This window comes from Propithecus coquereli, unplaced genomic scaffold (genome assembly GCF_000956105.1).
Source record: "Propithecus coquereli isolate 6110/MARCELLA unplaced genomic scaffold, Pcoq_1.0 Scaffold164, whole genome shotgun sequence".
In the NCBI taxonomy this organism is placed as follows: domain Eukaryota; kingdom Metazoa; phylum Chordata; class Mammalia; order Primates; family Indriidae; genus Propithecus; species Propithecus coquereli.
Window position 1 is genome coordinate 3,519,627 of NW_012140969.1, and position 26,483 is coordinate 3,546,109.

The following is a 26,483-nucleotide window of genomic DNA, read 5'->3' on the forward strand; positions in this document are numbered from 1 at the left end:
GCGGCGGAGGCCGGAGCAGCCGAGCCGGAGCCGGAGCCCGAGCGCGGCCGCCGCCTGCCGGGCCTCCCCTCGCCGCGGCCGGCCGCCGCGCTCCCGCCCGGGCGCCCAGCTATGTACTCCCCGTACTGCCTCACCCAGGTACCGGCCGCCGCCCCCGCGCGATCGGGGGAGGGGAGCGGGCGCGGGAGGCCGGCCGGTGGCGTGGGCGGGCGGAGGGGGTGCGCTGCGCCCGGGGGGAGTGAGCCCGTGGGCCACCGAGGGGTGCAAGCTGTGCGGCAGGGAGTCCGGGCACGCGTGCGGGCGTCACCATGCGCGTGCGACCCTGGTCACCGGGCGGACTCCTGGTGGGGGATCCGGGGGCGGCCAGCTGCGTCGTGGCGCTGCCCCTGGAGCGCAGGCGGGAGTGCGATTGCCAGTGCGAGTGTGTGTGTGTGTGTGAGCGCTTGAATAGGGTGCGGTGGGCAGCGGGGACTCCGGCCGACCAGTGGGCGACTGTACCATGCACCCGAGCAGTGTGGCCGCTGGCAGTGTTTGCGAGGGTGACAGAGTGGCAGGAGGGTGGTCCCGAGGGCGCAGAGGGGACACTGGGTCCCGCGGCGCTCCCTGTGACGGGCGCAGCAGTTCCCGAGGGTGGCAGTGGCCGGCGTGCGTGGCGGCGACCCTTGCGTGCGGCTGGGGTGCCCGGGGCGGGCCGAGCGGCCCGGGCGTCTCCCCAAAGTCTTTGTTCAGGCCTCGCATGGGAGCGGGGCTAAGAAAATGGCGGGGCTCCCAAATTTCGGAGGGGCAGGGGAGGGGAGAGAGGGGCGGGCGTGCTGCCAGCCGGGGCCGCGCCTCTCCGACCCTGGACGTCCTAGCTGTGGGTACCCCCCCAACAAACTTTTCTAGGCGCAAACTTTCTGGCCCCAGCGACCCGGGCTGCTGCAGAGTGGACCCAGCAGCCCTGGGGAATCCCGTCCCGCCGCCGAGAAGCGGGAGGGGCAGGAGGCAGCTGTGGACACTGCCGATTTTGCTTGGGCCACGCCGTCGGGTCAGCCGCGGGCACAACAGCGCCGACCTTGGCGCGCTGCTAGAGCGCGTCCCGCCTCCAGCGAAGTTCCCTGCGCTGCGAGCAGCGGCGGCAAAGGCCGGGAGGCTGCCTGTCCTGACACCCCGCTCTGTGTGGGCCACGGTCTGAGGCTCTTAGAGGGCACAGGAGCTGCCCAGAATCCCACAGTGGCCGTGGCAGTGCTGCCCGCAGGGCCAGGCCACAGCTGGTAACACAGTCTCCGTAGAGGGGACACTGGGGTTTGCTCAGCCCTGCGTGCCAGCCAGGCCTGCATGCTGAGGTTCTCTAGGGCAGGCCCTAACTGTTCCCTCTGCCCAGCCTGAGCCCTGCCAGCCATGTGCCAAGTGTGCCCGCAGCTTAGAGTGGAAGTCCACATGGATACGGCTGCTACTCAGGCTGGGGTGTGCCTGAGCATGCATGGGTGTCAAGGGGCTGGAGGGTCCAGTATGTGTTCAGTATGTGTCAGCTGTGGCCACACCACACTCTCGTATGCACAGATGTGAATGTATGTGCATATGAGTCAATCTGGAGTCTGCATGTGGCCCCTGCGGGTCAGCCGTGGGCAGGCCTGCGTGGCATGGCTGTGTGTATGGCCCAGGGATTGGGTTTTCCTGTGGAAAGCGGCCCTGAGTATGTGTCCGCGAGGGCGCAGATGCATGTGGACGTGTCGCAGCGTGCATGCAGGTGTGAGCAGGCACTATGACCACCATGGCATAGTGTGGGAGACCCCCACATCTATGCCTCCGACTCCATGATTATGTTGGGCCCCCACATGATGACCCTGTCCACTCAACTGGGTTTGAGCTCTGGCTGCCTTTGGGGCTAGCCTGGGCTGGCCTGCAGGGCCAGTGTTTGGGGCCTAGACCCCATGCTCAAGCAGCGCCTTGCCCACCAGGCTGCCAGCCCGGCTCCCCAAGCAAGCACGCCAGACATCTGGGCCTGCTCCCCAGTGGCTTGGGCGAGACAACCGCCCCTTAGATTTCACAGCACCCTGGGAGAGAAAATGCCGCCAATACCCTGGAGACAAGGCTAGGAAGAGGCCAGGGTGGTCCCCAGACCCAGGGTGATGGCCGTGGGGCTTGGCTCTGTGATACCCCAAAAGGGAGTAAGGGCTCGGATCTGTGTGAGCTGCAGATCCAGGCTACGACAGCTCGAGTGTGCCAGGGTGGCTGTGGAGAGGAGTGGGCACAGTCTTGCCAGGCTGCCAGCCCTGCGCGGTGGGCAGGGAAACCCCTCGGCTCTGGGCAGGCGGCTGCTGTCAGCGGGTCAGCAGGGTCTGGCTTGCCCCTTCCCGACAGCCACATCTCTGTTTTTACAAATCTTTCTGCTTCCATAGCTTGCCCGACTGGTCTCTGTTTTTCTGACAACCTCTTTCGTTCACTGTCTTTTTCTCTTGTCTGTTTCTCTCCGTCTCTGGCTTGTTGTTGACCCTTTTCGGTCTCTCTTTCTCCATCTCTGGGCTTCTATATCTCTCTGGTTCTGGCCCGTCTCTGTTCCCTCCTCTCCTGGCGTCTCGGACTCTCTCTCTGGCCTGGCGCTCTCTCCTTCTCTCTCCCTTTTCTTTTTTTCAGACCAGAATTGGCTTCGATTTTAAAGTCAATAAATGATTGAGCAGGAACGAGCTTGGAGCAGCGGGGCCCTGGCGGGGAAAGGCACTGTGGGCGAGGGGGAAGGGTGGGGGGAAAATCTCCTTCTAGAAAAAGCATCGAAATCCAGGGCGTCCGGGTGGGGTGGTTGCTGGAGCTACTCGAGCCCATTGCAGCCACAGGCCTGAGTCCTAGGTGGAGAGAGAGAGGGGGTGGATGGATGGGACCCCCCAACAAGCAGACACATGCTAGGATGTGGACACGTGCACACACCACCGCAGCGCCAAGATGGAAACAAAAGGTCTTGCTCATACAGATGTCCGGACACATGACCATTGACGGACCTATGGACCTATGGACACAGGAAACCATGGAATTTTGTTCACCCACCACAACACACACACACCCTTAACATACATGCACGCCTTGCGATGGGACACGCGTATTGATGTAGACTCAGAGACACCGCAATACCTCCCAGACACATGGCTACTGATACATACATGAACACAGGAAACTGTGGACCCGTGTTCACAACCACCCCTGACACACACATAAACACACACACCCCTTGAGACAGGACACAGACATCGATTTAGGCTTATGGAGACAGCGACACCTCCCAGACTCACAGAGCCCTCAACACACACTCGGACAGGCAGACTCAAATGTGGGTTCACCCCCACCCATGCTCAAGGATGGACAGACGGATGGACACACACCTTCGTCACAGAAGAGATGCAGTGCTGTTGGTTCGTCCAAGTGTGTACATAGATACCTTCTCAACACACGCACACACACCCAGTGCACCAATGCATGTTCCCCCCTCATCAACACACAAACGTGCAGACACGTGCTGACACACACAAAGACATACATGGGCACGTACGCAGATACACTCACCCTCAGGCACACACCTATCCATGCCGACCCTGACACACAAACAGCGGGATATTCGTGTACTCTTGTTTTCTCACAGTCCCCTGCCCAAACTCCTTCCAGGGGAGGAGCATGGCCAGGGCCTCTCAGATGCCTGCTCTCTCTCTGGGTCACTGTGGTCACCCCTCTGTCTCTGCGCCAGCCTGGTTGGTGCCCCCTTTTAATGGTGCATTTTCTCTCCAGCTCTGGCCCTGCCTACCTCATGCACACCGCTGGGCTGGGGGTTGTGTGGGCATGAGCCAGGATGGGGTAGGCCACAGTTGGGGCTGGGTTGGGACTCCAGGAGATGTCTTGATGCGGGGCCAGGCAGAGTTTGGAGCCCAGGGCTCTGCTGGGGGCTGGAACGTCTTGTGTAGCTTCGAGGGCCCCCAGACAGAGGCTGTGCGAGCTGAAGTCAAGGGCTAGGCTCCGCCGAAAGACAGCACCGGGTTTGAGCTGCAGCTGTGCGTTTTCTAATCCCATGACTTGCAGCACAGCGTTTTCCTGGTCTGTAAAATGGGCACCAACGGTGTCTATCTCTTGGGCCATGATTAGGCTCCAAATAATGCCTGGCACAGGGCATAGTGTGTGCTCGAGAAATGATAGTTATTGTCATTTTGTTTGTCATCCTCTCAGACCCTCTCAACTGGAAGAAGGATGCTTCTGAGGGGTAGAAGACAGGTTCGAGCACCTCCTAACCCTAGAAATCCAAGTGGACTGCCTAAAGGAGGAGGCAAGAGAAGAGTCTGGAAGGATGTGGGCTAACTCATGGCTGGGCTTCTTTCCCTTAGGTGGGGTCCTGTGGGCCAAGCAGAGGGTAGAGAGAGATGATGGTAGGGTGGGGTGGGGCAGGGGACAGGAGGGAAGAGACAAGGTCCACACTGTCCCGTGGGGACCGGGTGTCCTTGGGGGCTCTGAGTCCTGGTACAGGGGTACGTGTGCACACATGTATCCAAATGTGAGTGGGGCAGAGCCTGGAGACCGGCTGTGTGCCGATGGTGGCTTCAGGGATGTTCCCAAAGCTCTAGAGCTGCTTCTGCGTCTGCACCTGGGCGTTGTCACCTGGACACACCATGGGGACAGGACGCATGTGTGGGCTGGATGGATCAAGGGGCACTGTGGGGTGGGTACAGGGGCCGGGCGTGCAGCCGTGGCTGCTGGTGAAATCTCCTGGTGGTCAGTGTCTGACCGCCAGCCTACACATCCAGCCACGGAGATCCTGTCCCCTGCTCATGAAGCTCGAATTTGGGGTCTAGCTTGTTCCTCCAGCTGGACCAAAGAAGGCAGGGGGCCGGGCACCTGCCCTTTCCTCCAACACGGTGCTGAGGACAGGGCTTCTGTCCATCCCCCCCAGCTGGGGTGGGGGACGGAGGGGGTGTCTTCACTTTCCTGCCCCCAAAGCCCTGGATGTGGGGATGGGGCACAGGGGGACGGCTGTGAGTGGCTACCTGGGTTCTCCCAGATCTGCCTGCGTGTTAATTATCTTGTCCGGCCTCAGAGCGACCGTGTTCCTGCAGGTATCTGTGTGGCCGTGTGTCCCTTTCATATGTCTCCGAGTGTCTGTCACCAGGCACTGCCTGCATGTGACTCCAAAGATCATCGCACACTCCATCTCTTGTGTATTTGGTGGCGGGGGTGCCGGGGAGTGTGTCACCGTGAGTGTCAGTGTGCCTAATGCGGTCTTTGTGTCATGGCGCCGTTGCGGCATGTCACTGTGCACGGCAATGCGTGTCGGTGTACCTGTCGCCATCTTTGTCTCTGCGCTTTGTCTCTGGTGTGACAGTGTCCCAGCGACATGCGTCGCATCTGTGGCAGTGTGTTTTTCTGGGTGCCCACATATCACGGCAAGGAGTGTATTGGTGTACCTCACATATGTGTTGTGTGTCGGCCTTTCCATGTCAACCCATGTGCGTGTATGTGTCAATGCACGTCTCCAGGTGTTGCCCTCCCCCATATCATTGTGTGTTAGGCCTGTCCCTGTCACTGTCATTGTGTGTCTCACCTCACGGGCCCCTCTCCCTGGCACCATGCGTGATACCCACTGTGGCGGCTGGGTGAGCGGCTGGGCGCAGGCTGCACTGTGGCCTTGCCGGGGGCCCCGCCCGTGCCCCCGGCCCGGCATGGACAGAAGCCCGTTGTGCGCGGCAAGGTGCGGGTGTGTGTGTTTGGGCCGCCCACAGGCCTCCCTCTGTCTGCCCGGCGCACATTGATCTTGGCTTCTGCCTGTGTCCGTTCTAGCCTGGCCAGCTGGGTGTCCGGCTGTCTCTGTGGGCCTGAGCCCACCATCCCTGCCGTCCCCACCGCCCCCACAGTCCGGCCTGTCCTGGGTCCCACACCCCTGAGCCACCCGCTGTCCCTCCAAGCCTCTGAGGGCACCAGTTTGGAAACTGAGGCCCCCCTTTCTCTCCCCCTTTCTCTCTCTCTTTCCTCCCCGCCTCCCTCCTCCCGCTCCCTCTCTCCCTCTCTCTCTCCTCCTGCCAAACGCGTCTTGGCTCTGTCTGAATATCTCTCCTCCTCGATTTTTGGCTCCAGCTCTGGGCGCGTTCACTAAAGGAAGAAGGGCTAGCTCCCCACCCCCTACCCCCTTCCTCGCCGCCTCCCCCTCCCCAGGAGCCCCTCTGAGGGCGGGAGTGGCCTCATGCAGGGGCCTGGGCCCCTGAGCAGGCTTGGCCAGCGGGGCACAGGACTGGTGGGCGAGGGGGCAGTGTGGACAGGGCCTGGCGGCCGGAGGAGGCGGTGGGCAGGGTAACCATGCTGCCCAGCTGGGCAGGCGCGTGGGCAGGGAGGGGTCGGGGGCACAGAGCTGGGGTGTCTGGCTTCTGGTGGGGCTGGCAGGCCTCTGTGAGGCGCAGCTGTGCCCAGAACTCTGAGTTGCGTTTGCCACCACTACCGATGTGGCTGCGCCAGCCGGGGAGGGGAGGCGGGTAGCGGGCACTGCGGCGCTCTGCAGCCAATCAGAAGCCAGAGTTGCACTGGGGAGCTCTCCCCCCACTGGGCCCCACCCTGAGGGGAGCCGGGGTGGTGGCCAGCACAGGCAGGGGGCAGTGCCCACCACCACCACTGAGGACCCTGCTCCCTCAGCCGAAGCCTGGTGCCAGCCTTTTTGGCACAGATCGGACAAGAGCGGGAGTCTGTCTGTCCCCACCTGAATCTGCATGAGCCAGGCTGGAGGAAGGGGCAGCACAGAGGTGGACCCATATACCACCCCCAACCTTTTAGTCCACAGCAGGCAGGAGCTGGGGGCTGGGGCCGGGGGCCAAAACATCCAGGTGGTTCCGTCCCAATATCGGCTTCGGTTGAATCATCTGGGGGGTGGGGGGTTTATTCCGGGTCCATCTCACACAAAGTCACACACTCTCACTGGCACATTTGGGCACAAAGAATCATGCTGCCACACACTGGCACACTGCATGTCCCTCAATCAAGCAGACATAGGCGTCCCCACACAAAGAAGGCTGCCCTCACACACAGACACCTAGAGGCACTTGGCCACACCCGAACACATCGATGCAGCATTACACCCGCAGAGCATAGACACACGGGACACACACAATCACACGGTCACATGCTGTGAAACACACGGCACACAGGCACTACCACCACCGTCAAACACATGGGAGTACGTGGAACCCACAGACACAGCAGGAAACACACGGCACATGCACTGGGTAACAGTGTCAGACACCCAAAAGTCTCATATGAGCACTGATACACCTGCACATACCACCAGACACAAGCGAACACACACGAGTGCACGCATGATAACACACTCTCAGAAACACAGACAGACACACACCCTAACCCAGTGCCACCAGTGGTGATTTTGCCCGTTGGGGAAGGTCTGGAAACATTTTTGGTTGTCACACTCGGAGGTGGGGGGGTGGCCAGGGATGCTGCTCAGTATCCTACAATGCACAGGACCCCCCAGCCTGCCACAGAGAACAATCCAGCCCCAGTGTCAATAGTGCCCAGCTTGGGCTGGACACAGTGGCTCATGCCTGTAATCTCAATGCTTTAGGAGGCCGAGACAGGAGGATTGTCTGAGGCCAGGTGTCAGAGACCAGCCCGGACAACATAGCAAGACCCCGTCTCTACAAAATGTTTTAAAAAATTAGCCGGGTGTGGTGGTACACCTGTAGGCCCAGCTACTCAGGAGGCTGAGGCAGGAGGATCGCCTGAGCCCATGAGTTCCAGGTTGCAGTGAGCTATGATGACACCACTGCACTCCAGCCTGGGTAACAGAGTGAGACCTTGTCTCAAAAACAAACAAAAAACTATAGTGGAAACCCTGTCCTACATACTCAGACACACAGTAACACCCACGAGCACAGCTAACCCTTGACACGTATTATGCACACACACACATATCACGCTCAGACAAGAAGCCAGCTGACATGTCACACACACAGTCTCGCTCACCAGGACCCAGGCGTTGTCACATAGGCAACTCTCCCCCAACAAACCCAGGTATAAGTGGCGTGGCATGCACACAGTCCCGTGTTACCCCACCACATGGGGACGAGAGTCACACCCACACATGCGTTCACACCTGGGCCACACCTGGCCCTGGTTGGAAATGGCACCCAAGAGATGAGACCTTCCCAACGGCACCTTCTGTCTGCCTGCCAGCCCCACCGGCTGTCTTTGAGCAGCAGCGACAACCACCCTAACCTCTCCGGATAGAATTGGGAGCCCCAAATCCCTGCCCTGGTTTGTAGAAGCCTAGGGTGGAGGCGAGCCTGGGATGCCACATGCCCACCCCTGCCCAGGACACCCCTAGCCTTCTGGACTGCCCTGCTCCTGGCAGCCACAGAGAGAAGGATGGTGATTAAGTTAAACTCTGAGACTCATGTCCTCTGTGGGGCTGTCTCACTAACGCTTTGGCCTTTAACTCCCCATTTCTTTCTTTCTTTTCTTTTTTTTGAGATAGGGTCTCACTCTTTCCCTGGCTAGAGTGCAGTGGCGTCATCATAGCTCACTGCAACCTCGAACTCCTGCGCTCAAGCAATCCTCCTGCCTCAGTGTCCCGAGTAGCTGGGACTACAGGTGTGCGCCACCATGCTCAGTTATTTTTTCTATTTTTAGTAGAGATGGGATCTCGCTCTTGCTCAGGCTGGTCTCGAACTCCTGAGCTCAAGCGATCCTCCCGCCTCAGCCTCCCAGGGTGCTAGGATTACAGGTGTGAGCCACTGCACCAGGCCACAAACTCCCCATTTCTGACTCTGGAGAAAGAGGAGAAAGAAAGAAGAAAGGCGGTTGGCAGAACAGTAGAGGGAGATGGGATAATAGCGAAATGAATGTTTGTCCTAAAAATCCTCGAGGCTAACGGGTACTGCGTGTTTGCTGTGTCATGTCCTTTGCAAAGTGCCTCCCCAGCTTGTCTCCTTGAATCCTTCTTCGTGAAGCAGATGCTATTATTAGGAGAGTGGGGCCTCTGGAGCCAGCTTCCTGGGGTCGAATCCTGGCTCTGCCACTCAGTAGCTGTGTGACTTCGGGCAAGTCACTTAACCTCTCTGGGTCTCAATTTCTGCATCTAGCAAGCAGGATTGTGATAAGGATCTGAGGAGCTGGTTCACAGAAAGTGTTTTAAAACTGTGCTTGATGTGAAGTAAGTGCTTGATTTTATAGACGAAAAACCTAGACCCAGTGCGCGAGGGTCAAGGGCTAAGTGGAGCCTGAGCCCCTTCTCTGATTGACACCACCCTAAATCCTGCTGATGGGACAGAATTGCAGCTTGTTCTCTGGCCTTCACCAAATTTTGGAGTTGGCCTGCATACCCTAACGCCCCCACACCCCCATTTGGAGTGTGACCCAGCTGTCAGCCCTTGAATCCTCCTTACCACTCTGACCTTTGGATCTTCTTCTGTCCACGGCTCAGAATAAGAATGGATGGTGGTCTCACCCCCCCTGCACTCCCAGTGGCCAGGCTTTGTGTCCTCACCCCAGCAGGGCCGGACGCCCTCTCCCACACCTTGCTGGGCACCCAGCCGGAGCCCACATGCTGGGGGTGCAGCCAGGGGCCTGTGCATTCCTTCGGCAAATATTTACCAAGCACCTCCTGGGTGCCAGGCCCTGTTTTAGGCCCTGGGGGCTCGGCAGGGAGCAAAACCAGCAGAGGTGCCAGCCCTGGTGGGAGGGCAGACACTGAACCTGATAAACAAGGGAGCATCCAGTCCCTGAGACAGTGCTAGGTGCTGTGGGGGAAAGAAAGCAGGCGGGGACCTTGGGAGTGCTGGGCAGCTGTCGTTTTAGCAGAGGTGGTCAGGGAGGCATCACGGTGAGGTGCTGATGTTTACTGGTGCCCTGCTACAGCTCTGGTGCAGACTGTGGGCCCCACACCCTCTCACAGGGGCAGTCTGGAGGTCAAGGGTGGGTGGCTTAGCATGGTCTTGCCCACCATTTGCCCAAAACCCACGGCCCGTTGTTGTTTCAGTCTGAGCTTGTGCATTATCCATACTTGTGGATACACCATGTGATGCCTGCCCAAGACCTGGGGACAAGATGGCTGAGGCCTTTCCCATAGAGAAACCACTGGGCACTGGGTATTCTCAACCCTGCCACTTTGAGCTGGGGGATGGGACGGGGGCAGCTGGTGGCCCAGAGTGGCACTTCCACCTGGGCCCCTAGATTTAGCTCCCCCGGGGCGGGCCCGGTTTATTTTTACCCCAGCCTGTCACCCTGGCAGTACCAGGCTGCGCCATCTTTGCAGGGTCTTGGGGACCTGCCCACAGCTTGGGGGAGACCTGGCTTTGCCTGCTGGGTCCCCCAACTCCCACCAGGCTCCAGACTCTCTCTGCCTCCAAAGCTCCAGGCTCCGGGGCTCTGGGCCGGGGGGCTGGTGGGGTCGGCACCTCAGGCTGGCAACCACTGTGCCCAGCCTGGTGGCATTTGGTTTGGCGTCCTGCCTGCCCGCCACCCCCACCCCGTGCCCGGGCAGAGCCGAGCGGCTGCTGCTGCCAATCTCCATTTCGAAGCTGGGGGTGGGGGTGGAGGAGTGCTGGGTGCCTCAGGGCCCTCTGCCTGTCCCATGCCACCTGGGGCTCATCCCCCATGCCCGCGCCCTGGAAGGGTCTGGCCTGCGTGCATTTCCCACTGCTGCCCCTTCCCAGCCTGAAGCTCGGCGAGGATGCCCGCCCGCCTGGCTTCCATCTTCTCCGCTGTTCCCTCCCCTCCTCCCTCTTGCCTGCGTGCCTGTAATGGCGCACCATTTTTGGCATCTCCTCCCCCTCCCCCTCCCATAGGCGCCAACCTCACTTCCAAACCCGCCGCCATCGCTGGCTCTTGGGCCTTCTCGGCCGCCTGGGGCTGGGACCTGGAAATGGGAGTTTGGGGAGGGTGGGTGCTGGGTATGTGGGCACCAGGGCCTTTCTGGGTGCTTGTGTTTGTCCGGGGCAGTGGGCAAAAGCTCTAAGCCAGCTCACTCAACCTGCCTCTTTTCATTTTGCCTCAAGGTTGTTAGAGCTGGACTGCAGCAAAAGTGGGGACCCTCCCATTTCTGACCATCCCCCGGGCCTGGGGTTGGCCTCTAGGCCACCAGGAATCCAGGGTGGGCATCTGTGCCCAAGCCCAGGCCCTGGATTGGCAAAAGCAAGGCTGTATCCATGGGGTGCCCCGAATCTTCCTCCCCTAAATCCCGCCCACAGGGCTCCAAGATTCCTGCTTCCCTTTTCCAGACCTCCGGTGGGGGAGCCAAGCCCCACCTTGGGCACTTGTGCCCCCAGAGGGGCAAGGGACTTCCGAGGAACCGGTTTACTGCCCTCCTCCCCCATCAAGCCCGCTGCCCGCGCCTCTCGGCACTAAACAAAGTTTGCTAAGTAACTTCAAATGTTATTTGAGGACGGCCTGGCCTCAACCCAAGGCGGCCCTGTGGAAACTTGTTTTTCGCTGCCGAGGCTGCAAGTATCAAAGACACACTTTCGGGGGAGTGGGGTGGGGGGTGCTTTGACGCCTCTCCCCTCTCTGTGGCAGGGGCTGGCCCCGAACGGACACACAGACACACAGGGCAGACACACACAGGCCTGCATGGGTGGAAGGACACACATGTCATGCTGAGGCCTGCACACCAGAGACAGCCGCGGGACAGCCATGGAGCGTGGCATGCAGAACACGTATAACACACGCATACTGACACACCAAGGAGGCGGGCAGTGGTGTCACTGTGTGCTGCTGCCCCCCTGCCACGAGCTGCAGGATTCTTTCAGCTGGATTCTTTTGCCATGTTGGAGAAAGCACACGACTTTGATCGTCAGGGTCCTGTATTCTCCCGTCTCTAGGGGATGCTTGGATGGGTCCTCCCATGCTGGTGAGAATGCCTGGGTTGGAACTGTGGCCCGACTGCTTTTCGGCTAAGCCTGGGTTTCCTTGTCCCTCTGGCAGCGTTGCGTCCCTAAAAGTGTGCTCTGAGAATAGGGTCTGGCGTACAAGTGATGCTCATAAGCGTCTGCAGGCAATTACCCTGTAAACCTGGTATGTGTCAACCCTGACTGGAGGCCCTGACCCCAGGCACCTCTGGGTTCTCCATGTCCTGGGAAGAGCCCGTGCTGACTTCTCTTCCTCATCCCTCGGTCCCTCTGCCTTTTCTTCTCTCTGGTTCTCTTAGTTTCTTCCTCCCTTTTACTCCCAGATTTTTTTTTTTTTTTTTTTGTACAGAGTCTCGCTCTGTTGCCCCGAGTAGAGTGCAATGGCATCATTGCAGCTCACTGCAACCTCAGACTCCTGGGCTCAAGCGATCCTCCTGCCTCAGCCTCCAGAGTAGCTGGGACTACGGACACATGCCACGATGCCCGGCTAATTTTTCTATTTTTAGTAGAGACAGGGTCTTGCTCTTGCTCAGGCTGGTCTCAAACTCCTGGCCTCAAGTGATCCTCCCACCTTGGCCTCCCAAAGTGCTATGATTACAGGCGTGAGCCACCGAGCCTCCCAGCTTTTCTTGATCTTTCCCAAAACCCTTCTTCTTCCTTCTCTGATCTCCACCAGCCCTGCCCTGGCCTGGAGCTCAGGGAAAGTGTGGGAAACAGGGCAGGTGTGCATTCCTCCCTGAAGCCAGCCAGCCTATGGTCCCTCATACCCTGAGCTCCCTAATAACCTGCCTGGGGTCTCCCAAACCCCAGCAAGAAGCTGGGAGCTGGGCACTTGAGCTGACACAGTGGGTGCAGAGCAGGCTCTGTCACAGGGTCCTCTAACCTGTCACCTCTGAGGTTTGCAAACAAGTGGGGCCTCAGTGAACTCACTGGAAAAACCAAGGCCCAAGGGGACACTAGAGAGCCTGTTCAGCCAGATCCCCACCGAGGTAGGTTTGCGGGGGTCCCCCCAACCCAGTCCCACACACTGCCTCATCTCCACTCACAGTCAACGCCCGCAACACCCTGCCACCCGCAGTCTGTCGCGCAGTGACAGCCTGTCACAAGCACCGCCGCACACCGGCACAATCTGTCGTCCACGCACAGTCTCACACACAACCTGTCACACACACGCACACACACACAGCGGCACAGTCGCACACACAGCCAGCCTCACGCGATCACACCAAGCGTCACAGCTTGTCACAGCCATAGATTCCTCACAATAAAAATAACAGCTACCGACTCCAGAGCAATTATGCCCGGGCAGCGGGTGGGTGGGGAGTAGGGGGGCGGGCATACGTGTGACCTCCTGTGACCCTCCCGATGAGAGGTGGGGATGAGTAACCTGTTTTACAGATGAGGAAACAAAGGCTGCAAGGTCAAGTGCCAAAGTCATGGGGCTAGAAGTGGAGTGGTGGGAATTACTCAGCCAGGTCCCCAGGGGCAAGCAAGACTTAAACAGGTCACTTCACCTTTTCAACCCCCTCCAGCCCACCTGAGGCTCCTCCTTCCCGCCCTTTCCCTGGGAATTCCCTTCCCATTCCCCAGATGGGGGAAAACTGAAGCCCAGGCCAAGAAACAGGAAGGGGCCTGCTGGCCCTGCTGATTAAGGGTGCTCAAACCGTCTGCCCTTGCCTGGGGAAAATCAAGCCATGCCCTACAAATGCTACTTGGCTCTAAGGGGGCCCTCGTGGGCACTACAAACCCACTGCGCAGTGCAGTGCTATCCGAGGGGTGACTACATGTGCGGTGGGCACCAGGTTTGAATGTCTGCTGTGTGGGTGTCAGTGGCGGGGAGAGCTGGGGATGGGCAGCAGCCTGTGGTCCTGCAGGTGATTCAGTGTGGTTGGATGAGGCCAGGGGTCTTAGAAGGCAGAGAAGACTTAGGACTTCAAACCTCCTGTTCCTGTCCACATGGGTAGAGTGGCCGCTGTGGGCTCCCAGGCTTCCAAAAGCACCTTGGCCCAGGCCAGGCCCCAGCGTGGGATGGGGGAGGGGGGCATCTTGCACCCCTATTCCCTGGGGCCCTCCGTGCTCTAGGCTCTTCCTCCTCTGCTGCTAGCCTCCCCTTGCTTTCCCCTTCTTTGTTCCACCCGCGCCCGCTCCTCGGGGCTTCCCCCATTGGAGTTGCCTGGGCCAAAACCAACAGGGCTCCAACGACATCCCGTCTTGGCCCCGCAGGGTGGCCGGCCCTGCCCCATGGTCCGCTCAGGGGCCAGATCCCGGCTCTGCAGAGTCCAGACGCCGGCACCGTGCACGTGGCCACTCCTAGGAGGCGCGCAGCAAGCACCGGCGCACACCCCTGTCCTGAGGCTCCTATGGGGGACCCTAGTGCGCATACGCCCATGTGGGACACCCCAGCAGGGCACTCAGGCGCGCACACGCACATAAGCGCGCTCCCGCACTATTGCTCTGACCTGGGTCGGGGTCTGGAGCTCGTTCGTCATTGCCCCGCGTCCCGACCGGGATCCAACACACTGAAAGGTTCTATGTACTCCCAGTCCCGACACCCCAACGAGACTGCCCAGCGCATAAAACGCCCGCGTCCGGCACCAGGTGGGGGTCTCGAACACACGCATGTACTCCCCTGCTCCTGCTGGATGGGGATTCTGAGCGCATGTACTGCCCAGCGCCTCCACGAGAGTCCCGGGCTCCAGTGGGTCCGTAAGCCTGCTGGAGTCTTTGGTGCCCACGCACGTGCCTCCAGGCCCACGCGGGCACACACCTCCCCAGCCTGCACACGCGAGTTTCACGTGAGCCACACACCTGCCAGGCCGCCCAGGGCACCTGGCTCCAAAACCGCATCCAGGTTGTTGGGGGAGGGGGTTGGGAAAAGAGGCCTAATTCTCATCGTCCCCACCTCTCTCAGAACACCCGCCTCCCCAAATGTCCCTGGGGGCACAGGTGAGACGCCCCAGAACTGCTGCTGCCCAGTGGCGCCCCTGCATGTGCTATATTTATATTTGAAATTTGTACCTTTATATATACTTTTTATATGTAAGAACCGCTCCCCCCTCTTCCCGCTCCACGTTTGTACTTGGATTTTACCACCCCCACTAGGCTTCGTCCCAAACCTGCAAAAACCATTTCGCCAGGCAGGGACGTGGGGCGAGGCAGCGGCAGCCCTCCCCCTTTCCACTGCGGACATCCCACGTTCTTAAAGACTAGGGACCCCCTCCCCCGAAGGAAGGGCTGGATCGACTGCATCGCCGAATCCCCGCAGCCCCCGAAACACAAGACACACAATCGCGGGGGTGGGTGCTGGCGGCGGCGGCGAGACGTTGCTTTTTGGTGTGTGTTTGCTGTTGCTGCTTAAATTAACCCTGAGTGACGGCCCGCAGTTCTCCACAAAGAGGCCATTTAATGTCCCCCAACCTCGGGCAAAACCTCTACTTGTCTTGAGTCCAGCTTGGCCTTGGCCGCTGGGGCCGTGCGCTACTAGCCCTTCTGGCCTTCCCTTCAGGTGTGCCCCAGGCGTGGGCATGAGCTCCCTGCGCGCCGTGGACAGCAGGAGCGAGTGTGGGTGGATTTTGGAGGGGTGGGAGATGTCTTAAAATAGAAGTGCATGGCGGCGGAGCGGAAGTAGGGGGGTGTCCCAAGACTCCCCAGACACCCCCCTGCCCAACCATAGGGCTTCAATGTCCCCACCCCGCTGAAGAATGTTAGACGGGTCTATCGCTTCACCTCCGGGTCCCCCAGGGAAGGAGCCGGTCTGTCCCCTAAATCGGCTGAATCCCCCCCAAGTCCCGGTGCGCACTATGTCAAGTGCCTGTGCATACCCTAGCCCCAGGGTGGACCCCTCGACAAGTGCCCGCTGCCCCCAACCACAGGCTTCTTTCATTTTAGCCCCCTGGGGGTTCTCTTAGCACGTGGCATTTCCAGACCGGCCGCAACTGGCTCGAGGCTGCTGGGGGGAGGGGGCACCTGTGGGTGGGTGCGGAGGCCTCCCGCGGGCCCAGGCGGGAGGAAGGCCGTGTGCTTTCCGCGCCACGTTAAATGGGTGCTGACCGTTGCGTCACTTGCACTGCGCCCCGCGGGCTGGGAGGGGAGGGCAGCATACCTCACGGAAGCTCGCTCAGAAGTCGCGGACCCTGGAGCGCTAGGGGTCCTTTGGGCCACGAACAGGACGTGCGCAAAGCCCGGCGTGCCTTGCGCGCGTGCGCGGGGACGAAAAGGCGGGAAAGCGTGCTTCGAGGCCCGGGATGTGGAAAGCGCCTGTGGTGCGCGTCGGGGTGGCTCTGACCCGAACCGCGCTGTGTGTTGAATGGGGAATGGGAACCATGGACAGGTGAGCGGAAACTGGGAGCCTAGGTGAGGCCTTCGACCCTTTGTGCCACCAGGGGTCCCAGAATAATCCCTCTTGGCCACAGTAGGCCCTCTTGTGCGTGGGGGTCCCTGGGGCGTCCTTGTGGCCCTGCATCGCGCAGGCGCGGCTCCATCCTGACAGGGCGCGGCCTAACCCCTCACAGTGGCCCCCCCCCAAGAGTGACCCCGTGCCGGGTTCGCATTCTGGGCCGCTCCCATTTGGAGCTTCAAAGGCTGCCACCAGAAGGAGCACAGATGTGGGCATTTTTGCCTCAAGGCTGGTCCGGTCCCGGGAGCGCGCGCGGAGTGGGGCTCGGGACCACCTTTGCCTCAGTTTCCCTTCTCCTGCACCCGTCCTAACATCCGACAGCGGATAATGCGCCCCAGGGCTTTGGATATGAGCGCGATGTTGATGATTGCGGTTGTTCTTTGGCTGTTTGGGAGAGTTTGGAGTTTAACTTTGGCAGCTTTTGGGGCGTCACTTCGGAGAGAGCCTCTTCTCCGCACCGCCACCTCTAGACCCCAGGCCTCCGAGGAGCCTCCGTATCTATCCCTAAGCCGCCTCTTTTTGGGGAATAGGGACAGGGAAATTTACCAGGGGAGATTTTTTTGTTTGTTTCCAGGGTTGGCCGAGTTTGGGGGCGTTTGGCCTCCACCGAGAAAGGGGAAGAAATGTGACTAAGTGTTAGAAAATGCGTTTTCTCTTTCCCTCTCTTCTGCCTTCAGGCCGCAAAAGTTGCGCAGCCTCTAAAAATCTTTTTAAAAATTTCCCCCAGGTCCCTTAGATCGACACGGCTTTCGCTCTCGAGGCTGACGTTTTTGAATTTGGGGCGTTAAGGCTTCCCCACCCATTGCTACCAGCCCTTTTGCAGCACTTCCTTGTGTGGCTGGCGGAGAGGATGGAAAAGTGGGAAGAAAAAAAAGTGTGCCCCAAGCAAGCAGGCCGATTTAACCTGTTGGAGGAGGAAGCTGGTGTCAGGCTGAAGTCCTCCAAGCCACCCCGGGAACCAGAGCAGCCCCGGGGCACTCAGAAAAAGCGCCCAGGGGCCCTCCCGTTCCTTGGAAGCAGGTCATAAACCCGACTTCTCACCACCTGAATTACTTAAATGCGCTCTGATGGTGTTAGGCCCTTTCCCTTTTCCACGTGCACATGACTCAGCCCGCCCGAGCTGCCGCCCAGGGGAAATGACCCCGGGGCGGCAGCTTGACCCTGAGCTGTGCACCCTGGACCCAGAGGCGGCCTATCGCTGCATCATTCCCCTCCCCAAGCTCCCAGACGGCACTTATCTCCTTTTTTCTCCCCTTATTCTTCGGGCCTTTTCCTTCTTTTCTAAAAATATTTTTTTTAATTTAAAGGAGTTTTATTACTTTTTTTTTAAAGCGTGTGAGACAGTGGCTGAACTGTAGAAACAGGCTGTTAAAAAAGGAAAGAAAAATACGTGCCCGTGACGCTCCGTGGAGCTAGCTAGCCTTGCCTGCCCTGAGCCTAAGCTTGCAGTCGCCGATTCGCTAGTAGACCCCGGCATGGGGCATCTGGGATCTCCGCTGCAGAAAAGGCGCTATAGAAATGCGAGGAATTATTATGATTTTAATAAAATTGTCTCATTTAGGAGTGTGCTTTCTGCCCTGCCTCTGTCGTCGGAGCCCGGGTTTGCCACGGCAAAGTCTGTAATCATAGAAAAATACCAGCTTTGTTGAGGGTTAGAATATATCATTGGCTAATGTGTGTGGTTTTTTTTTTTTTAAATAATGCTAAGCATTGAAATAATTAAAGAGTGAAAAATAACTCTCTCTTCTTTCCTCTCCATTCGGCATTGTCTTGTTTAAGGGCGGAAAGCTCGCTTTTCGGCAGAGCTGGTTAGTTTTAATGTGGGCTTTTTTTCTCACCCGCCTTTCCCTCCGCTCCGGTCTGATTCGCAAATCCCCAAACTGGCACAAGCCGGGAAACTTGCGGCTGGCCGGCCGTTCTTCTTCCCGAGTTGGAGACAACCCTCTCCTCTTCCCTCCCCCGCCTCTGGGTCCTGACCCACTGCCTGGTTTGCGCTAGAGCCGTTTAAAAAAGAAAGAAAAGAAGAAAGAAGCCGGGCTCTGGTACCCCGATGCCAGCCGAGGGCGCGTTTCCCTGGCGGCCGGCTGGTGGGAGAGTCAAACCCGGGTGCAGGGAAGCAGCTTCACCGCTTACTCTGGCATCCTTCCTCCCGCAAAAAAGGATCAAGTAATTCTAAAGATCGCCTGCTCAGAGGGCTCGGATCCCTTCTCATATTTTAAATTAAGCTGAACAGTTCTTTCTTCCCAGCTCCATATGCAATAGGAAAAGAAAATTGGGTCCTGGAGAGCCTGCCTTGGCAGCCCTATGCCCTTGGTAGGGGAGAGAGCTGCCCATTGGGCTGGGGCTGGCATCCAGTGCCTGGGTTTGGGGAGGAAGAGCAGGGTCCAGGGCCAGTGGCTGGGGATGGCCTGGAAAGATGCAGGACTTGGGAAAGGGGCTCAGGCTGCAGAGGTTTGCTCGGGCTGGTGGCAGGTGAAGTGGCCGTCCCCACCACGGGCCTTCCCCCAGGTGTGGCTGCATCACTGGGATGGAAGAGTGGCTTCTGAATGCCAAGGAAGACTCAGCTCCTAGTGAAAAAGGAAAGGGAAAAGTGGCAAAGAATGAGGGCAGGGGCTTGTGCCCACAGGCGGCAGTGGCTGTGCAGTGCCTTTGAGTTGCAGAGGGAGTTATTTATTTCCTTCAGGTGTTTTTAATTAAATGCATTTCTCTTTTATTTTCTTTTTTATTCGGTGCTTAGACTTTTCAGCGATCCCTTGCATTCGTCTTTTTACATAAGCAGAAACTTTTCTCCCCCCTCCTTGGAGAGATATTGTGGGAGGTATTTTGCCTTCAGTGCTTTCTCTTTCCTGCTTTTTTTAAAATTTAATTTTAAAATTATAAAGTAAATTTAGTGCTAGTGAAAGTGAAGGGGGAACCAGCTGGGGCTGGAGCCAGGGAAGGGGTAGACAGAGGCAGGGTTCTCCCTCCTCTCCCCGCAGCGGCAGTCCCAGCCCCGCCCCAGGACCCCAGGCCCAGGCTGCAGCTGCCCGCTCACTCTCTCTGCTACCCTCTCTCAATGCCATCCCCTTCCCCTCACCTCCCTGCAGGGCTCCTGTGGACAGGGATGCGGGCAGCCTGCTCTGATGGGTGCCGGTTCTCCCTTCAGGAACCCCTGGCTCTGCAGAGTCACTTTCCCTCATGACCTGCATACTAAGGCCCCCCCAGTCCCTGCCAGGCAGGCAGGGCAAGAGGAGGGGCCCCTGCTCCCCTTAGTCACTAAGGCTGTTTGGCTTTCAGCTCGGTGGGTCCTGTTTGTCTCCCATACATGCCCTGCTAGTCTGCTAAACCTGCTGCACAGTTGGTTGCCCTGTTGATGGGATCAGAGTTGGGCAGGCACAGAGAGAGAAGACACACACACACACACACACACACACACACACACACACACAGATACACAGAAACCCTCTGTAGCAGTGAGGATGAGTGGGGCTTCTATTTGCCACACATTTTTGTGGTCACATGAATAGTACCCTCTGCTCTATAACAAGTGTATGTATATAGGTGTTCCGCATTTGATGCTACTGATGTGAGCCATATCAATTATGAGAACTCTATAGTTTAAAATTTTAAGGCCTGTTCAGTGGTGCTGAAAATGTTTATTTCTTAATCTGGGTGGAGTGAGATGGGTGTGTTCACTTTGTGAAAATGTATCAAGCAGCATACTTACAATGTGTGCACTCTTCTTTTTACACATGCCTGGCTTCAGTTAAAAAGTTTATTTAAAAAAAAAGAAGGCCCCAGCCTCAAAGGTAAAGAAGAGGCCATGCATTACAAAGTAGTGATAAAAATTTAAATGAAAGTGTCCTCCAGCCTGCTTTGCTCAGTCTTTCCCGGCTAGGAATGGTGGGAGGGCTTGTAAAAATTAGTGGGCTGATAAAAAAGATTACAGACTGGTGGTCCGTGAGGCATCCTGACCCGTCTAGTCCGCACATGTGAAGTGCCTGGAAACTACCTGGAGACTTAGGCATAGATGTAGGATTTTTAACATCTCAGGACCAAAGGATAAGACATGGTAAGGAGTAAGTTACTTGCCAATTAACATTTTTCTGTCAACATCTGGAAAGCAAAATTGCAGCTGTTTTCCCTGCCCCCCCCATTGCCACCTCTTCTTTTTTTTTCTGCACACTTACATTTTTTATATGCCTGCCATCCATACTTCAGTTTTCTGCACTGATGAAACCTTTCCACGGCTCTGTTCAAATTGGGTTGTTAGGTTTGGGCTTTTTTTTTTTTTTTAAATGTATCTTACAGTCTGACAGTATAGTTTTTGGAGCGATTTATTTGAACAGGCCCAGGAGCCATTGATAATCCCTCCCTTTTCTTCCCCCCTCTCTGTCTTCCCAGAACAGCTCAGGCCAGGAGCTCAGGGGAGGACTCTGGGCTGCCTCTGCCAGCTCAGTCCTTTTGCCTCTGCTCCTCCGGGCAGGTACTGACGGCTTCGCCCTGCACGGCCCTTCTGCGGTGTTTTTGTTTTCTCTTCGCCCCCCAAAAATATTTGAACCAAAAAGCCTCTCTTTTTTTTCCTCCACCCACAGCAAACTGAAAGGGCTAGTGAACCGTGATTCAACAGAGCGAGGGCGCCTCTTTTCTTCCTTAGCATTAATTAACTCAAGTTCGTTAGGACGTTGGGTCTGTCGCCCACAGTTTTCTCTTGTGTATGCTGAATCGGGTCATGGAGGGAGACTTCCCGTGCAAACAGTTTGTGTTGGAGCTGGAGGACGCAGAGGGGGAGAGAGGGTGAGAAAGAAAGGGAGCCGGGGAGGGATGGAGCATGGCTGGCCGAGGGGTGGGCACAGTCCGAGCTCCTCCAGGCACCCCGTGCCAGCCTCTGCAGAGGCCAGACAGCGGGAAATGAGGATTCTTGGGTTTCCTTGGCAATGATCCTGGTAATAAAATAGTTGGGGGAGCAAAACATTTTGAGAGATTGAAAAATGACCTCCTTCCAACTCCTAAAATTGTACATTTTGGGGCTCCAGGCACTGCCTGTTGCTGTAGCAACTGCAAGGAAGAGGCTCCCTCCTGGCCAGGAGTGCAGGCCAGGCTCAGGGCAGGGGGCTAGGAGAAACCTTTCCTTGTTTTGTTTTCATCTCTGTCTCCAATTTCAGGTGAAACAGAACCGGTGAGATGAGGGGAATGTCTGGATGATCCTGATGGAGCTCTTGCAGAAGGGCTGGGAAGGTCGCAGGCTTTTGGGTTTTGTCACCTTTCTATCTCCTGAGCCCCCCAAAGAGGGGATTTGCTGGAGGAGGGGAGGTAGGGTGCATTTTCACCATTTTGCTGTTTACTCTGGCCTTGTCTCTTGCCCTCCAGATATTTTCACTGTGTGCTGGGCAGACCTTATCTTCACCAGACTGGTCTCTCCTTCCCTTGCCTTTTGTCAGTTTTTCACCTCTTCTTTAGAGAAAGTTGTGACGCTGGCCTGTGGGATGGTTCTTCCCTCTTCCTGATCCCTTGGCCACTGTGGAGTGACACTTTCCAGCCGAGGCTCACTTTCCAGTGAGGCTCCGCACTGCCTTTGTCCCCCAGAGTCCTCAGTGGTCATCTGTCCTGTACATTTAGAGGGTCCCATCCCATGCAGCCTGCAGGCAGGAGGAGAGGGCTTTGGCCTTCCCAGCTTTTTTTAACTTCTGTTTGGTGACACAAGGAACTTTCGAGGTAAATAATGAATTAAAGACTAGGGTTTTTGTTTCCCATTCCCCGTAGAGGATGAGCTGAAAGTAAACAATTTCCAGTTGCCCTAGAGAGAATAGATTGTCTTCCCCAATATCCCCATTCCTACCCTATTTTATTCGGTGCCAAGAGGGTGAGGGAGATGTGCCTGGAGCAGGGGAGCGTTTGCAGCCAGAACGAGGCTGCCTGTTGGCCCGATCCCAGGCCACCGCTCCTGGTTTGTAGTCAGGAGAAAAGGAAAGGAAGGGGGGTACGGTTTAGAGGAGAGAAGTGTGCGGCCTGGCTGTGAGGCAGACCCTGTCCTAGATCCAGCACCAGGGTGTGGGGCGGATCCATTCAGCCAGCATGAGGACCCTGGAAAGACACTGCTAGGAAGCACGGCTGCCTTTCCCGAGCGGAGGAAAACAGGCCCAAGTCAGCCAAAAACCCGCTTTGTCCAAATTATCCGAGCTTCCTCGCAAAGTGCATTTTCCGGTTTCCATTCTTGGCGTTTCGAGACTCTTGGACGATTTTGCTCTGGCTGCACAGCCCCTTCCCACTGGCCCTCCAGAGCGGCGAGGCCCTACCCTCCTCTAGGATAAGCAGCAGGGCCCCTTCCCTTCTCTGCCGGCTGCTGCTGCCGGGACTGCCGCGGTCCTGTCTGCAGTTCCCTTCCCGTCTCTGCCCACAAGTCTGGCCACTGCCTTTTTGTGGCCCTCCATGAAGCAGAGATCTGTGGGACACGATGGGAGATCTTGGGGACATGAAGTCAGCTTCTCTCTGTTCAGACCAAGGGTGAATTATAAAATGCCAACAATTGGGCAAACTAATTGGGGCTCTATCTGTGGCCTTTTTAATATCCTGCGTCCTTTCTCACCCAGACTGTAGATACGCGGTAGTAAAATGATTACTGGAATATCTGGTAATTTCTATAAAGTTTTGTCCATTAGTCGCACTGACTGCGTATAGTTATCCAAATCAGCATGGGCCTATGTATCTAGGATGTGAAAGAATAAATCTGGGCCTTAAAGCCAGCAGGATAGGGACAAATAAGATGATTTTTTTTTTTTAAGATAAAGATACCTCCTAACAGTGTCCCTGTCTTAAAAGATACAACTTCTTGTGTTTCTAGATGTTTCACCATTGGTAGGTGCGGGCTGGTTGCAAAACCTATTATCAGGCTGGGAAGATTATTGTGTTTCCTTGAAGAATTTTTAATACCGTGTACGTGAATGAGGTGCTGTACATGTTTTCTTATTTTTCCTCAAATAACCCACAAGGCCTCAGTGGACTGGACTATGTCGTGTAGAGTTTTTGCAAAGCACGCATTTCACCGTCTCTCGTGGAAGCGGGCATTTTCCTTAGCTAATTTTTCTTTTTCGGCCTCCGTCTCCAGCCATTGCTGTCTTTTATCTTTGCTTATTTTTCCTTCTCTGCTCTGTCCTCTTCCCCTCCATTGTTGTCCTTCCCTGTCTTTGCAGTTTTGGGCCCAGCTTGGTGCTCCCTCTCCAGGTCTGGCTGTTTTTTCTCTTTTCCTTTCAGTATTTCCTTTCTCTCTATTTCTCCTTCTCTGTGGCCTGCTCAGTCTTTCTTTTCTGGGGGGACATTTTTCCCAGTGACGGCTGAAACCGGCATGGGTATTTATTTTAGAAATGTTTCAGTGAAAACTGTTGCTGTTTTTACCAAATTCTATATATTCAGCAATGTAAGAGAGAGGTCTTTCTTCCACAAAGGCAGCAAATTCCTTTCCAGCAACCAAAACCCAAGTGAATTTTAAAAGTCTCATTTCTGTCTTCTTAATTTTATTCTTGAATGGGGAAAATACCTTTTCCCAAAATTTTTCCTGCCTCTGCCTCTCTTTTATTTTTCCTCCCTGTTGTCTTTAATTTTGTTTTTTTTCTTTGTTTTGTTTTGTTTTTTTTGCTCGCTCTGACCAGCATCACTGACTTCCTTTTTCCCTTGGTTCTTTTTTCTCTCATTACCTTTCTCCCTTTCCCTTTTCCCCTTTCCCTCTCCTGCATGCCCCCTCGCTCCCTCCATTGCCTGAACCCTTGCACTTGCCAGTGACTCAGACCTGCAGAAGCCTTGAATCATCTGAGGGATTTTTGTCTTGGCTCTGGTCCTCAGTGCAGGATGCAGGGCAGTCTGATCTCCCACCCGCCCCAGGGGTTGGAGGGGAGACGGGAAGGAGGCTGAGCTGGGGACAGGTAATCTTACCAAAGGAGCCTCAACTCTCTTAACAAAAGGGGGACAGTCTCCTTTTGTCTGGGGCTCTTGAGGGGCGTGTCTGGGCCTCTACCAGTGGCATGTGGGAGTGGGGGGCGGGAGGGGCTGTGCTGAAGTGTTTCTAATGGAACCTGAGCAATTCTTCTCTGTGTGCACCCACTGGGGGGAGAGACAGAGAGAGATACAGAGACACCGAGGCCTTCCCCTCTCCCTTCCCAAGCATTCAGAATACCCGGACCACTCTTCCAGCACAGCCTCCCCGCTGGGAGCCAGCAGCCCCTGCAGGGAACGGGGTGAAAGGAAAGTGTTGCCTGAAAATCCTCTGTCCACCTTCAAGGTTAAGGCCACAGGCAAGAGAAAGACAATTGACGATTGTTCTCCCTTCTAGTTTCTCCCCTGGGAAGGGCCTACTGCTTCTCCTTCTCCTTAGGAGAGCCTTGAGGGGGCACTTGGGGCTCTGCGTGGGTCCCCAAGGCTTCACTCCTCTGTCGTCCCTCCTTTGCCACTTCTCTGTCAAATCTCTCTGCCACTCCATCGACCTTTGACCACCCTCCCTCCAGGAGTGAATCATGAATCTCAGCCTGTCTCCCTAACTTCTATGAGGATCCTTCCGTCTCATCTCCTGGCTGTGGGACTGCTGCTCCCCCACCCCCATCCCTGACCCGGTTGTACCACCAGATTCAGATTCAGCCCATGCACATCTCTTCACCGGCAATGTGGTCTATGAAATGGAAAATGCCAGGACTCTCCAGGAAGCTCATGTTGGCCATTTTTTGTTCAGTGTCTAATATTTAGTATAAATCAGAATTACCAGAAAAACATCCCTGTGCCAATTACAAACTCACTTGTAGTTTTTATGGCCTCATCTTGACTTTAGAAAGGTTGTTTCCTCAAGGTGGAGAGGCCGGGTTTGGTACCTTATGTCACTAACATCTTTGGCTGATTGGACTGAAGCTGGTTATTAACATGATGTGAATTATTGAACAACCACCCTAAGAGGCCTGTCCCTGGTGGCACCTGCCTGCTGCACTCTCACCTATAACTGTTTCTCTTGGGGGTCAGCCTTGAGCTCACTTCACTTGAAATAGACCATTCAGGGCACAGACTGGGGTCCCAGGTGTTGGGCGGCCCCTCTCCCATTGTCAGGGTTCAGTGCCAGCCCAGGGCTGGCTATTTTGTTTTGGCACACCCCAGGCGCTCTTCCGGGAACCTTTCTGCCGAATATAAAGGCCATAGAGCACAGAGTTTCAGTTGGGGAAGAAAGGGCTCCAATGAGCAGTGACCTTCCCCAGTTATTGCCAGCTGAGGGCTGAGTCTTGCTTGGGGAGAGGGCGGCTGTAGTGATGGGGCTCCCGGCAGAATGAGATCAACGCTCTCCCTGTCTGTGTCCTCATACTCCCTCCTCTGCTTTTCCTTTCATTTCATATCCCGTTCCTTACTGCTTTTGGGAGGCTTAAAGCATGGCTACTCCATAGCTCTAACTGGAGAGACCCCCTGCAGAGGTGGGGCTCCCTCTCCCCAGTGCTCAGCCTCCCTGCCTGCCGGGACCAGAAGCAGGGGCTCCCCTGGTGGGTCTCACCTTTTCTCTGTGACTTGATTTCCTCGAGGCGCCCACTCTTCCTGATAGGGCCCTTTGCTTTGTGTCTTGTGTCTTTTCTTATCTCTCTCCCTTTCATTTGAGTTTCTCATTCTATGCTTTTGTACCTTGTGCTTATAGGGTTTGGGCCCTTTAGTCTGAATTGATTTGGGGACAAGTAAGAAAAGTAATCTTAGATCAACTGAGGAGGGCAGATCTGGAGAAAATGAAGAATTAAACGTCTGGGTGGTGGTAGTGGGCAGTGGTCAGACTCAGGGCCTCTGTTCAGAGGTAGTGTCCATCTTTCCACCTTTGTCACTTCTCCCTGGGGCTGGCTGTTGTGTTTGTGGCTGCTTGTAGAGCTTGTCAGTGGAGTGCTGTGACAGGAGGCTATTTTAATAAACTGTTGCAGTTTCTCAAGCCGAGCTGCGTTGCGTTGGCATCCCTCGTCACCGCTAATGGAGCGTGCGTGGCTGGGTGTGGGCCGAGGAAGGCGGCTGAGCTCTGAGCTCGCTGGGGGCTGGGGGAGAAGGGGAGGAGGCACAGGGTGCCTGCCTCGTCTGGGCGTGCTCCTGCAGCAGCTAGACTTGGGGACCTTTGGGGTAGCTACACCCTAGGCAGCGGGTCCTTGCCCTGGAAGTGCTGCTGGCATGGACACTTTCCGAGCTCTCTTTCTTCCTATTTCTATTCATAGCACTGCAGGCAGGCTCTGTGTATGGCTGGGAGGAAAACTTCCACTCGCCCCTGT

The 26,483-nt window shown here is 56.5% G+C and overlaps 1 protein-coding gene across 1 annotated transcript in view; it reads left to right on the forward strand.

The window, feature by feature from the left end:
- The first annotated feature begins 49 nt into the window (after positions 1-49).
- NFIX (nuclear factor I/X (CCAAT-binding transcription factor)) overlaps positions 50-26,483 on the forward strand; it is a 98,853-nt gene continuing 72,419 nt past the window's right edge. Inside the window, exon 1 of the mRNA XM_012641492.1 lies at positions 50-138. Within this exon, the coding sequence (XP_012496946.1) occupies positions 112-138 (27 nt within the window). The 5' untranslated portion in view covers positions 50-111. The remainder of the gene's footprint in view (positions 139-26,483) is intronic.